This window comes from Salmo salar, chromosome ssa14, assembly GCF_905237065.1.
Source record: "Salmo salar chromosome ssa14, Ssal_v3.1, whole genome shotgun sequence".
Taxonomy (NCBI): Eukaryota; Metazoa; Chordata; class Actinopteri; order Salmoniformes; family Salmonidae; genus Salmo; species Salmo salar.
The window spans coordinates 67,079,577-67,092,656 of NC_059455.1; the positions used below are offsets into that span (position 1 = coordinate 67,079,577).

The window sequence follows — 13,080 nt, forward strand, 5'->3', positions numbered from 1 at the left end:
TATTGTGTGTAGACTGACAAGGGGGAAAATCTATTTAATACATTTTAGAATAAGGCTATAACTTAACAAAATGTGTAAAAAGTCAAGGGGTTGAATACTTTCCAAATGCACTGTATGCAGATGTATAGATGCACAAACACTCTGCTATCCACATTTTTGTCTGTGTGCAGGACCAGAGTTCTGGTGCTCCATCTCCTACTTTGAGATGGATGTCCAGGTGGGGGAGATGTTCAAGGTGCCGGCCAGCTGCCCGGTGGTAACGGTGGACGGCTACGTGGACCCCTCAGGGGGCGACCGCTTCTGTCTGGGCCAGCTCAGCAACGTCCACCGCACCGACTCCAGCGAGAGAGCCAGGTCTGTGCTCCTCTAGTGCCATCTCTATATCAAAAAGCATGCTAGTTCTTACCTTGCCACACATGTCTATTTTGTATGTTTTTATGTGTCTGTGTTGTTTTGGCTCAGAAATGTTGATTGGTATATCTATGCCTTTTTGCAAACTATGTATAGGTGTATATATCTCGTTCACAATCATGCCATGCCTTGTCTCTATCTGTTTGTACCAGTGGCAGAAGACCCACTCTAGCAAAATGCTACTTCTTTTATTGGCCGTAATATAACACTTTAATACAACTTATATTCACTTGTACTCATCATCTTCACCTCTCCCTCTCTCTCACAGGTTGCACATAGGTAAAGGAGTGCAGCTGGAGTGTCGTGGCGAGGGAGATGTGTGGATGCGCTGTATGAGCGACCACGCCGTGTTCGTGCAGAGCTACTACCTGGACCGAGAGGCAGGCAGAGCACCAGGCGACGCAGTACACAAGATCTACCCCGGCGCCTACATCAAGGTGAGGAAAACAATGACTTCTGTCTGTTCTCTTTGCAGTTATTTGACCTCTTCCTATAGGAATTTGACTGGACACTGATGACTCTCTGTAGGTGTTCTGACATCAGACTGTTCTCTCCCCTGTAGGTGTTTGACCTGAGACAGTGTCACAGGCAGATGCAGCAGCAGGCAGCTACAGCGCAGGCAGCAGCAGCAGCTCAGGCTGCCGCCGTGGCCGGCAACATCCCCGGGCCAGGCAGTGTTGGAGGCATTGCCCCTGCAGTCAGTAAGTACAATGTACAGTGTATGAGATATGCACAGCCTTAGTGTCTTTTATTTAAATTCCCACGGGGGGCCAGCACAGAAACAAAAATGTATGAAATGAAATGTATGCATTCACTACTGTAAGTCGCTCTGGATAAGAGCGTCTGCTAAATGACTAAAATGTAAAATGTAAATGTTTCCATTAGGCTATTGTGAATTTATAACCTCTGTTGAATGACAATGGGTCCAAGTATTGACCCCTGTGGGACACCATTAACTATACCAAACATTAGGAACACCTTCCTAATATGGAGTTGCACCCTCGGTCCTTTTGTCCCATGTAACAGCCTCAATTAGTCGGGGCATGGACTCTACAAGGTGTCAAAAGCGTTCCACAAGAATGCCGCCCCATGTTGACCCCAATGCTTCCCACAGTTTGGTTAAGTTGGCAGAATGCCCTTTGGGTGGTGGACCATTCTTTATACACAAGGGAAACTGTTGAGCGTGAAAAACCCATCGGCGTTGCAGTTCTTGACAAACCGGTGCGCCTGGCACCTACTACCATACCCCGTTCAAGGGCACTTAAATCTTTTGTCTTGCCCGTTCACCCTTTGAATGGCACACATACACAATCCATGTCTCAATTGTTAAAAATCCTTCTTTAACCTGTCTCCTCCCCTTCATCTACTCTGATTTGAAGTGGATTTAACAAGTGACATCAATAAGGGATTATAGCTTTCACCTGGTCAGTCTAACTCTTAATGTTTTGTATACTCAGTGTATACCTCATAGGGATGGGTATGATTATTCAAATATTTGAATATCCAAACAGACGTTAGTGTTCGATTACTTGAGAGTATACATTTTTTTAATAAAAAATATATAGACTCATTTTAACTGTGAAGGCTTTCTCAATGAAATACAATTATATGTGACATTGCTACACAGAAGGATATACCATGACATTTTCAATTCTTAATTTTATAAAACCTCTGACTTTTGAATGTAGTTTTTATGATGTGCGCCCCATAAAAAGGCATACCTTATAGCCATACAGGAATCCAAGCTGGCGTAGCAGTCAGACGTCTGTCTTTTCCCCCCCCCATTTCCCCGGATTCCTACCGCAAACTCTGAACATTTTCATCTGGATCTTCGCAACTAGCTAACCGCAATCCCGGGTGACTACTCCTGGCTAGCGTTTCCATCCCGGAGCAAGCACCAATTAGGCTGAAGCTAGCCCAGCCAGGACTCCTGTGCTACCACCGAAGCCCACTCCTGGGCTACAATATCCGGACCCCTTCTACTGCCGGTACGGGGCACGGATCCCCTCCGATTCTCTACGACTGGAATACCGACATAATCTGCCCGAGGATTCCAACAGGCCCCTCAGGCGCGACGTCCGCTGAAGGCCCATTCTGCTAACCGCGGCCTACTAGCTACCTAGAGCTACTTGGAACCCTACTAATTCCACGACTGGTCTATCGACGTCACCGCACGAAGAGGCAAAAACAGACTTACCCCCATCGCGACGTCTCCCAAAGGCTAACTTGCTAGCCCCGTTCTGCTAACTGCTAGCTTGCTAGCCCCGGTCTGCTAACTGCTAGCTTGTTTAGCCCCGGCCTACTAACTGTTAGCTTGTTAGCATCAGCCTGCTAACTCTCTGAATCGCCGCGTCCCCAGTCAGCCCAACCACTCACTGGACCCATATGTTCACTTGGCTACGCATGCCTCTCTCTAATATCAATATGCCTCGTCCATTACTGTCCTGGTTAGTGATTACTGTCTTATTTCACTGTAGAGCCTCTAGCCCTGCTCAATATGCCTTAACCAACCATGTTGTTCCACCTCCTACATATGTGATGACATCACCTAGTTTAAACGTCTCTAGAGACTATATCTCTCTCATCATTACTCAAGGCCTAGGTTTACCTCCAATGTACTCACATCCTACCTTACCTTTGTCTGTACACTATGCCTTGAATCTATGCTATCGTGCCCAGAAACCTGCTCCTTTTACTCTCTGTTCCGAACGTGCTAGACGGCCAGTTCGTATAGCCTTTAGCCGTACCCTTATCCTACTTCTCCTCTGTTCGTATAGCCTTTAGCCGTACCCTTATCCTACTTCTCCTCTGTTCCTCTGGTGATGTGGCGGTTAATCCAGGTCCTGCAGTGCCTAGCTCCACTCCCACTCCCCAGGTGCTCTCATTTGTTGACTTCTGTTACCGTAAAAGCCTTGGTTTCATGCATGTTAACATTAGAAGCCTACTACATAAGTTTGTTTTACTCACTGCTTTAGCACACTCTGCCAACCCGGATGTCTTAGCCGTGTCTGAATCCTGGCTTAGGGAAACCACCAAAAACCATGAAATCTCCATCGCTAACTATAACATTTTCCGCCAAGATAGAACTGCCAAAGGGGGCGGTGTTGCAATCTACTGCAAAGATAGCCTGCAGAGTTCTGTATTACTATCCAAGTCTGTGCCCAAACAATTCGAGCTTCTACTTCTAAAAATGCACCTTTCCAGAAACAAGTCTCTCACTGTTGCCGCTTGCTATAGACCTCCCACTGCCCCCAGCTGTGCCGTCGATACCGTATGTGAATTGATTGCGCCCCATCTATCTTCTGAGCTCGTGCTACTAGGTGACCTAAACTGGGACATGCTTAACACCCCGGCCATCCTACAATCTAAGCTTGATGCCCTCAATCTCACAAAAATTATCAATGAACCTACCAGGTACAACCCCAAATCCGTAAACACGGGCACCCTCATAGATATCATCCTAACCAATTTACCCTCCAAATACACCTCTGCTGTTTTCAATCAAGACCTCAGCGATCACTGCCTCATTGCCTGCGTCCGTAATGGGTCTGCGACCAAATGACCACCCCTCATCACTGTCAAACGCTCCCTAAAACACTTCTGCGAGCAGGCCTTTCTAATCGACCTGGCCGGGGTATCCTGGAATGACGTTGACCTCATCCCGTCAGTAGATGATGCCTGGCTATTCTTTAAAAGTGCCTTCCTCACCATCTTAAATAAGCATGCCCCACTCAAAACATTTAGAACTAGGAATAGATATAGTCCTTGGTTCACTCCAGACCTGTCTGCCCTTGACCAGCACAAAAACATCCTGTGGCGTTCTGCATTAGCATCGAATAGCCCCCGTGATATGCAACTTTTCAGGGAAGTTAGCAACAAATATACACAGGCAATTAGAAAAGCTAAGGCTAGCTTTTTCAAACAGAAATGTGCATCCTGTAGTACTAACTCAAAAAAGTTCTGGGACACTGAAGTCCATGGAGAATAAGAGCACCTCCTCCCAGCTGCCCACTCCTCTGAGGCTAGAAAACACTGTTACTACCGATAAATCCACTATAATTGAGAATTTCAATAAGCATTTCTCTACGGCTGGCCATGCTTTCCACCTGGCTACCCCTACCCCGGTCAACTGCCCGGCACCCCCCACAGCAACTCGCCAAAGCCCCCACCATTTCTCCTTCACCCAAATCCAGATAGCTGATGTTCTGAAAGAGCTGCAAAATCTGGACCCATACAATTCAGCCAGGCTAGACCATCTGAACCCTCTCTTTCTAAAATTATCTGCCGAAATTGTTGCAACCCCTATTACTAGCCTGTTAAACCTCTCTTTCGTATCGTCTGAGATTCCCAAAGATTCGAAAGCTGCCGCGGTCATCCCCCTCTTCAAAGGGGGTGACACTCTAGACCCAAACTGCTACAGACCTATATCCATCCTACCCTGTCTTTCTAAGGTCTTCGAAATCCAAGTTAACAAACAGATTACCGACCATTTCGAATCCCACCGTACCTTCTCCGCTATGCAATCTGGTTTCAGAGCTGGCCATGGGTGCACCTCAGCCACGCTCAAGGTCCTAAACGACATCATAACCGCCATCGATAAGAGACATTACTGTGCAGCCAAATTACGTTGACTAAATGAGAAGGCTACAATGATCAACCAACAAGTAGGCTGTTGTTTAATATGAATGAAGATGTAGACAAGGACTGGGAGCTCAGCAAAATAGCCTCAGTTAGCCTTGCTACATTAGCTAGCTAGCTGGCTAATTTAACAGGCTACTGTAGCTAGCTAGATTCTTTACACTGATTTGATGCAGACAAGACAGGCACTACCAGATGGTATGATAGGAACCTATGAAAGCAATACGTTTCTCTATCTAGCGCGAGTCAGTTTGGCTACTTTTCTCTCTTCCTCTCCCTCCATGCCACACTTATTGTCACACACACCAGCCCCTGCTCCTCTTCCACCACTCCCCCACCCTACTGCTGAAACAAGCATGCACTCTTAGCACCTTTTTTTTCTATCTAGAACCTAAAAGGGTTCTTTGGCTGTCCCCATAGGAGAAACATTTGCAGAACCCTATTGGGTTCCATGTTGAACCCTTTCCCCAGAGGGTTTTACATGGAACCCAAAAGAGTTCTACCTGGAACCAAAAAGGGTTATCCTATGTGGACAGCCGAAGAACCCTTTTGGAAACCTTTTTTTCTAAGAGTGTAGCGTAGTGCACCGGCTCCCTCCCGAGTCATGCGAGCAACTCCCCATTGAAGTAAAAAAATATATAAGGGTTTTCTTAAAAAAAAACATGTATTTCAACTATTATTCTAATTGTGAAATCCTTTCAAATGCCTATCCCTAATACCTCACTTCCTCTCTCTTCCAGGTCTTTCTGCAGCAGCAGGGATAGGTGTGGATGATCTCCGGAGGCTGTGTATCCTGCGGCTGAGCTTTGTGAAGGGCTGGGGGCCCGACTACCCCCGGCAGAGCATCAAACATACCCCCTGTTGGGTGGAGGTACACCTGCACCGGGCTCTGCAGCTGCTGGACGAGGTACTACACACCATGCCCTTGGCCGACCCAGGACCCGCTAACTGAGTGGAAGGAAAGATGAGCAGTTAAAAATCCATACTGGGTTAAAAACTTACAATCACACACTGATTTCCCCCCTCTTGATGATACATATAGACCGATACATGCAGATAGAACCACATACAGGCACATGCATGTTTTCTTTCTATTTAACGCACACAATCTAGAGCCACTCAAAGCCCCACACTAACCTCAATCTCTCCGTCACACACACTCAAGCAGCCAACAATCACTGCACACTTCTTAACCACTTGTACGGTCTCCCACATGGTCATGCAACCACTAACCAAACCACATGTCTGTGGGCATGCAGACATAAAGCTACTGATGTCCTTAACATACTTTCAATATTTTGTGAACATTTCATTGTTTTTGCACAGCTCCCACATGCTAAACACAAACACTACAATGCAGCCCAGACCCCTGAATTACCTTTCATATAGGTTCTTTATTATAGTATAATCAGGTAACTTTAGTGAATATGTCTACTGAGTAATTTATGTTTATTCGTCTTCTGTTCTCTACAGAAATAGATTTGCACTGTAGAAATCTAGGGATGTGTTTCAGAGATGTGTAACATGATACACTTTGGTACTCCTCAAATGCACACACAATCCACACTTGCTTATTTCCTGCTTATACACACACACACACACACACACACACACACACACACACACACACACACACACACACACACACACACACACACACACACACACACACACACACACACACACACACACAAACATAGGTCAGAAATCCAGAGATGTCCCAAACCCAGGAGGACTAAGGAACTTTACCCAAGTAACTCATGAATAATATGACCTGGTCACACACACATCTCACACAAAAAAATCAGATGTGGATTCTAAGGTTAACCTAGAAGATTTACAGAGTTTTTGGCAAATCCAGACCAAAACCTGGGTCACAGAACCAAAATGGCTTGTGACCTTGGAAGAACACCAGAGTGATGGAACCAGCGTTCTAATGAACCTAGCCAGCCAATCTTTTGTCATATCTGTGCTTGTGTTGTGTTCTCCTGTGTGTGGATCGCAAATCACATAGTTAGTCATTGTTAACATTGTTAGCTCGTTAGCCCTGTAATAGCACGGGGCACCTTTCTCAAGCTAATTTATTTTCTTACCAAAAGATGGAGAAAAAAAAGCCCAAAAATGTCAGCTTTAAAAGTGGTGTTTGTATTTGTGATGAAGCAGTACAGTGTATGTAACCAAACAGTTTGCCATATGGTGGAACTCACCAAAGCCAGAATACCTCATGATAACAGTGTAAACCCACAGTTTGTCTTTCAGCCAAAACCTCAGACTCTCAGCATTTTCTCCTCTTGTAAGTTCCCCCTTACAGCCTCATATCACATTATGCCTGTATCACCAAATCAATATAAGATGGAATATGGAGTGGACCCTCAATGGAGCCTTGGGGAACACCAAGACATAATCCAGGCTGTAATACAGTAGTTGCTCAGATTTAAAAGTTTAAATCCAGTGACTCGTGGGAATAATCTTTTCAGTAGAGACCCAACACAACTTTTTCAAATATCATATTAATAGGATGTCCCACTTTTGGATAGAATGATTCATTCTCAGTCAATTTAAGTTAGTCCAGAATAATATCACATACTGTGACTTAGATCACTTTGGAATAACATAAAATGTATTTTCACTTTTTTGCATTAATTTAAATCAGGTACTCTAGTGTTGGTAACAATCAACCTCAAGCCTACTGAAGTGAAGTTATGACTGATGTTCTAACGTTGATGCGTGATACGATATGAAAGAGAATCATATAAGACGTAACACATTTTCTACAGTAGTAGAAAGTAGGCTTGGCTTCGTGATTTTGGGTTGAAGTGCCTGGACTGAATGCAAACCTTCACCCAATCCAGGGGCAGGAACATGAGTGCTTTTATTTGCTCCTTCCTGTGCTCTAGTGCATTTGATACCTGTGCCTTTCCGTTCTCCTAGTCAAGCTGTTTAGGAATGTACTTCAGACACCAGGGTTTATGTCATTCTTAAGTGGGGCCTCTCCAAAGCATGACTATTTACTCCTCCAGTTGTAGTGGGATTTCTACTAAGCCTACATGTTGGCAAAAATGCTCAAGGTCAAATGGTGTCCTCTGTGTTTTGGGAGAATCTCAATAGCTCTTTTAAAAACTGTCGTTGAAAGAGTCTATTCAACAATTCTATTCAACAATTTTAGTGGTAGTTTATTCAGTAATACAAGAGATTTTGTTGAAAGAGAAGCCTCACTGCAGGGTTGAAAAAGTTGGCTCCGGTTATGTTGAAGATAGAAGTTAGACTTCATGTAATTGTTGTCATTTAACACAACTGCTTTAAAGTGAACAGCCATTTATACTCACTGTTTGTGATTAGTGCCTTTAGTTTTAGTCAAAGTAGATGATACACCTCACACTGGATTGTAACACACAAACTACACTTTGTCTTCCTTTGTAGATATATAGTACCATGATATACTGGTTGTCATCTCAATAGTTTTATCCCATCTGTTGAGTGTGTTGGTTGGGGGGGAATGGAAAATAACACAGCTCAAGTGTTTGTACATGCCACTGAGTTTTGCTGATCAATTCGGGCAGTGAAGCAATAAGAAGTGAAATGTGTTGAGCTCAACAGCCCCTGAGTTAGATTGAGACCGACATCTAGTGGTTCCCTCAGGTACTGTGTTACAGCCCCATCGTAGGTGTTATTACATAACACTTTATTATTGCATCAGGCTGGTTGTGGATTAATACTGTTTGACAGTTATAACCCAAATATCCATATAGCCATTGTTGTGTTGTTTAGCCATACTGAACAATTATGTTCCTAAGGTGTCTAATATGAATTGGAAAACTTGCTGCCCCTTGAAACTGCCCATGCACTCCACACACCTTTGTCACAGTTATTTCATTATTTGTCACTTGGGCTCGGCATGTGTCTGGGAGTGTTATGTATTCAGGGATGAAGAGAGGTTTAAAACTATTGTTGTTCCATCTATGGGTCTGCTTATCGTGGTGCTATATCTACCCCACTACATCTCCCCTCAACCAGCGCTTTAACCATTGAGACTAGGGTTGCAAAGCTACCGGTAGTTTTCCAAAGTTACCAGAATCTTCAGTAATTTTGGTAATTAACAGAAAGTCTGTGGCAATTTATCTTAACTTTGGTAATTTATACTTGAATGACTTAAAAAAAAATGTATTGATATATATTATTCCTTTTTTATATGTGTCCATATTGTCCACGAGTTTCTAGTAGATAGGATATTTTCTGTTTAATTATATGATCTAATTAATGAAAAAAGCATCTAAATCAACAATGCCATTATTTTCATTTAACTCTGCAACTCTTCCAACTATTGACTTTTTCACAACTGCCACCAATTTGATGCCAAAACATTGACAACAAACACATATTGACATAGTAAAAATAAAAACAAGTCTATTTCATGCTGAAACCCTAATATTAAACATCAGTGGTATTCGCTAAGTTGATGGTTTATATTTAGGATAATGTTTTACAGCTTTGTCATTGTATTTTCTATTTGACCTGTGATAAGGCCACACGCAGGGCCAGAGGTAATTACACACTCCGGTGATAATATGAAGTACCCAACAGGGCCACTAGATGTTTTTTGATAGATTACAGAAAATTCTTGAATGATACCAAAATTCTGGTAGTTTACTGGTAAACTTTGAAAGTTTCCAGTAATATACCCTCCCTTTGCAACCCTAATTGAGACCCATGTCGTGTTCCTCTGCATTTGACCACATTCAAACTGATACCTGTCACCAAAGAGAACGTGAGTGAGGTGGTCACTCAACAGGAATCATACATCATTCCGTACATAAATGATCTATTTCGTTTTAAAACAGAAAATATAATAGACAATATGTTATCAAGTGTGAAATTACTCAATTTGGCTATTTTATGGTATTGTTATTTCTATTATTGTTGTAATTGTAATTATTTTATTGTAAAAAGACGTGCTGCTCTTGTAATGTTGACTGTACACCAAAGTGAAATAAAAATACAGCATTGTCATTTTAATACTAACTTTTTTTGTCGTGTTTTGACACTGTTTGACTTTTCATGTTAATTTAGTTCCAGTATTCAAGTCCTTAGGGTACAAATTCTGAAATGTTAATCTACAATGGGAAACATTTGGTAGAGGAAACTGCTCTGAGGCAAGGTTAAAGTTTCTGATAAAAGGAACGTTGCCCCAAGGCAGAGTGAAAGTTTCTGCTAATGTTGCACAGTATGTATCCAAGGCTTCTCCTACAAGACATTTATAGTATGAGGTTTGAAGTGCCTTTATACAATAGTCATAAGTGTGTCATATGATCTTCATACCCTTGTAAAAGCGGTTTAAGATTGTGATTGATGTTATTCCACGGTTAGTGTAACACTGTTAACCATGTAATTTCATTGTTATATTGGCTTTGTAGCCACTCCAATCATTTTTCTTATCTCACAGAGCCAGACAAGTGTCTCTGAATTTAGCATAAAAGTAATGTAAAGTCTGGCAGGTGAGATTAGCGTTTCCCAAACAAATAGAATTAGTCGTCTCTTTTCACAGTCGCTGTATCTCCGCCACACAGCAGCTTTGAGGAGAGACGATTATTCTAGTGTCCATAGGCTTGCTACTGCTCAGGTTGAACATTGGAGGACATATTTTCTCTATCATACAGTGCCTTCAGAAAGTATTCATACCCGTTGACTTGACATTTTGTTGTGTTACAGCCTCATCTCTGTACCCCACACATACATTACAAGGTCCCTCTGTAAGGTCCCTCTGTTGAGCAGTGAATTTCAAACACAGTTTTAACCACAAAGACCAGGGAGGTTTTCCAATGTCTTGCAAAGAAAAAAAGCAGATATTGGATATCCCTTTGAGCATGGTGAAGTTATTACACTTTGGATGGTGTATCAATACACCCAGTCACTACAAAGATACAGGTGTCCTTCCTAACTCAGTTGCCGGAGAGGAAGGAAACCGGTCAGGGATTTCACAATGAGGCCAATGGTGACTTTTTAAAACAGTTATAGAGTTTAATAGCTGAACTGAGGATGGATTAATCACACTGTAGTTACTCCACAATACTAACCTAATTGACAGAGTGAAAAGAAGAAAGCCTGTACAGAATACAAATATATCAAAACTTGCATTGTGTTTGCAACAAGGCACTAAAGTAATACTGCAAAAAATGTGGCTTTTTCCCCAGAATGCAATGTTTGTTATGTTAAATCCAATACAACACATTACTGAGTACCAATCCTCATATTTTCAAGCATAGTGGTGACTGCATCATGTTATGTGTATGCTTGCAATCGTTAAGGACTGGAGAGTTTTTCAGGATAAAATAATAAATGGAATGGAGCTAGAGGAAAATCTGGTTAAGTCTGCTTTCCAGCAGACACAGGGAGACGAATTCACCTTTCAGCAGGACAATAACCTAAAACACAATGCCAATTCTACACTGGAGCTGCTTACCAACAAGACAGTGAGTGTTCCTGAGTGGCCGAATTACAGTTTTGACTTAAATCTGCTTGGAAATCTATGGCAAGACTTAAATGGTTGTCTAGCAATGATCAACAACCAATTTGACAGAGCTTGAAGAATTCTAAAGAATAATGGGCAAAAATTGTACAATCCAGGTGTGCAAAGCTCTTAGAGACTTACCCAGAAAGACTCACACCTGTAATCACTGCCAAAGGTGATTCTAACAACTATTGACTCAGTGTTGTGAATACTTATGTTAATGAGATATTTCAGTATTTCATTTTCAATAAATTTGCAAAAATTTCTAAAAACATGTTTTCACTTTGTCATTATGGGGTATTGTGTGTAAAAGGGTGGGAAAAAATGTGTGTAATCCATTTTGAATTCAGGCTGTAACACAACAAAATGTGGAAGTCAAGAGGTCAAGAGGTATGAATACTTTCTGGAGCCACTGTAAGTCAGCCATACCCATTCCCTTTTAGTAGTGGCAGGAATTGATGACAGATTGGGAAGAAAACACCATATGTTGCATAATCTTTCAGTTCCTTAGGCTATCTATCATTAACTGTATATCAGAGGAGGCTGTTTGGAGGAGCTATCGGAGGAGGTGCTCATTGTAATGGCTGGAATGGAATAAATGGAACAGAGTCAAACGTGGTTTCCGTGTGTTTAATACTGTTCCAATTATTCTATTCCAGCTATTACAATGAGCCCATCCTATAGCTCCTCCCACCAGCCTCCTCTTTTCTACATCCTTTTCATTATATTGTGCGTTATGCATAATCAATGGTCAATGGTGCCCATATTAGCATTTTCGCGCTTCATGTCAAAATCATCCCAAAGTATAAAGTACTTATGACCTAGTGTTGATTCCATGCTCTTTCATGTCACATGCACAAGTACAGTGAAATGTCTTTCTTGAAACTCAATGCAACAATCAATAACAATGTATTCGTAGAAAAAAACATGAGAAATAAGAATAAGACATTTGAAATACACAAATTAAGTAAGCATACCATATACAGGAAATGTATATTTTTAACTAAGTTCCAATACCATATTTACAATGTGCAGGGATACTGGAGTGATGGTGGTAGATATGTATAAGGGTAAGGGCAACAGGATATAAGATAAACAGACTAGCCGCAGCTTGTATGTGAGTGGATGTGCGGGTGTGTAGAGTCATTGTAATTGTATGTGCATATTATGTGTGAGTGAGCAAATGGTGGAGTGAGTTTTTGTTTAGGTGTTGGAGTGACAGTGTGTGTGAGTGTGCATAGCGAAATTGAAATAAAAAGGTCAATAAAGATAAAAGTTAACTCAGATAGTCCGTGTAGCTATTTTATTAGCTATTTATCAGTCGTATTGCTTGGGGATAGAAGCTGTTCAATAGCCTGTTGGTGTCAGACTTGATGCACGGTACCTCTTGCCGTGCGGCAGCAGAGAAAATAGTCTATGGCTTGGGTGGTTGGAGACTTGAACAGAATTCAATATAAGTTGACCATCATCACTGAAGCACCAAGGCTCAGATCACACCAAACGTTAACCTAATAACAACAACATGA

The 13,080-nt window shown here is 42.1% G+C and overlaps 1 protein-coding gene across 2 annotated transcripts in view; it reads left to right on the top strand.

The window, feature by feature from the left end:
• The window catches only part of LOC106569881 (mothers against decapentaplegic homolog 4), a 37,761-nt gene extending 27,699 nt beyond the window's left edge, over positions 1-10,062 (top strand). For both annotated transcript variants that reach the window (XM_014141592.2, XM_045694715.1), the window contains exons 9-12: positions 171-354; positions 680-848; positions 974-1,112; positions 5,790-10,062. In XM_014141592.2, the coding sequence (XP_013997067.1) occupies positions 171-354; positions 680-848; positions 974-1,112; positions 5,790-6,001 (704 nt within the window). In that variant the 3' untranslated portion in view covers positions 6,002-10,062. The remainder of the gene's footprint in view (positions 1-170; positions 355-679; positions 849-973; positions 1,113-5,789) is intronic.
• Positions 10,063-13,080: the final 3,018 nt, after the last annotated feature.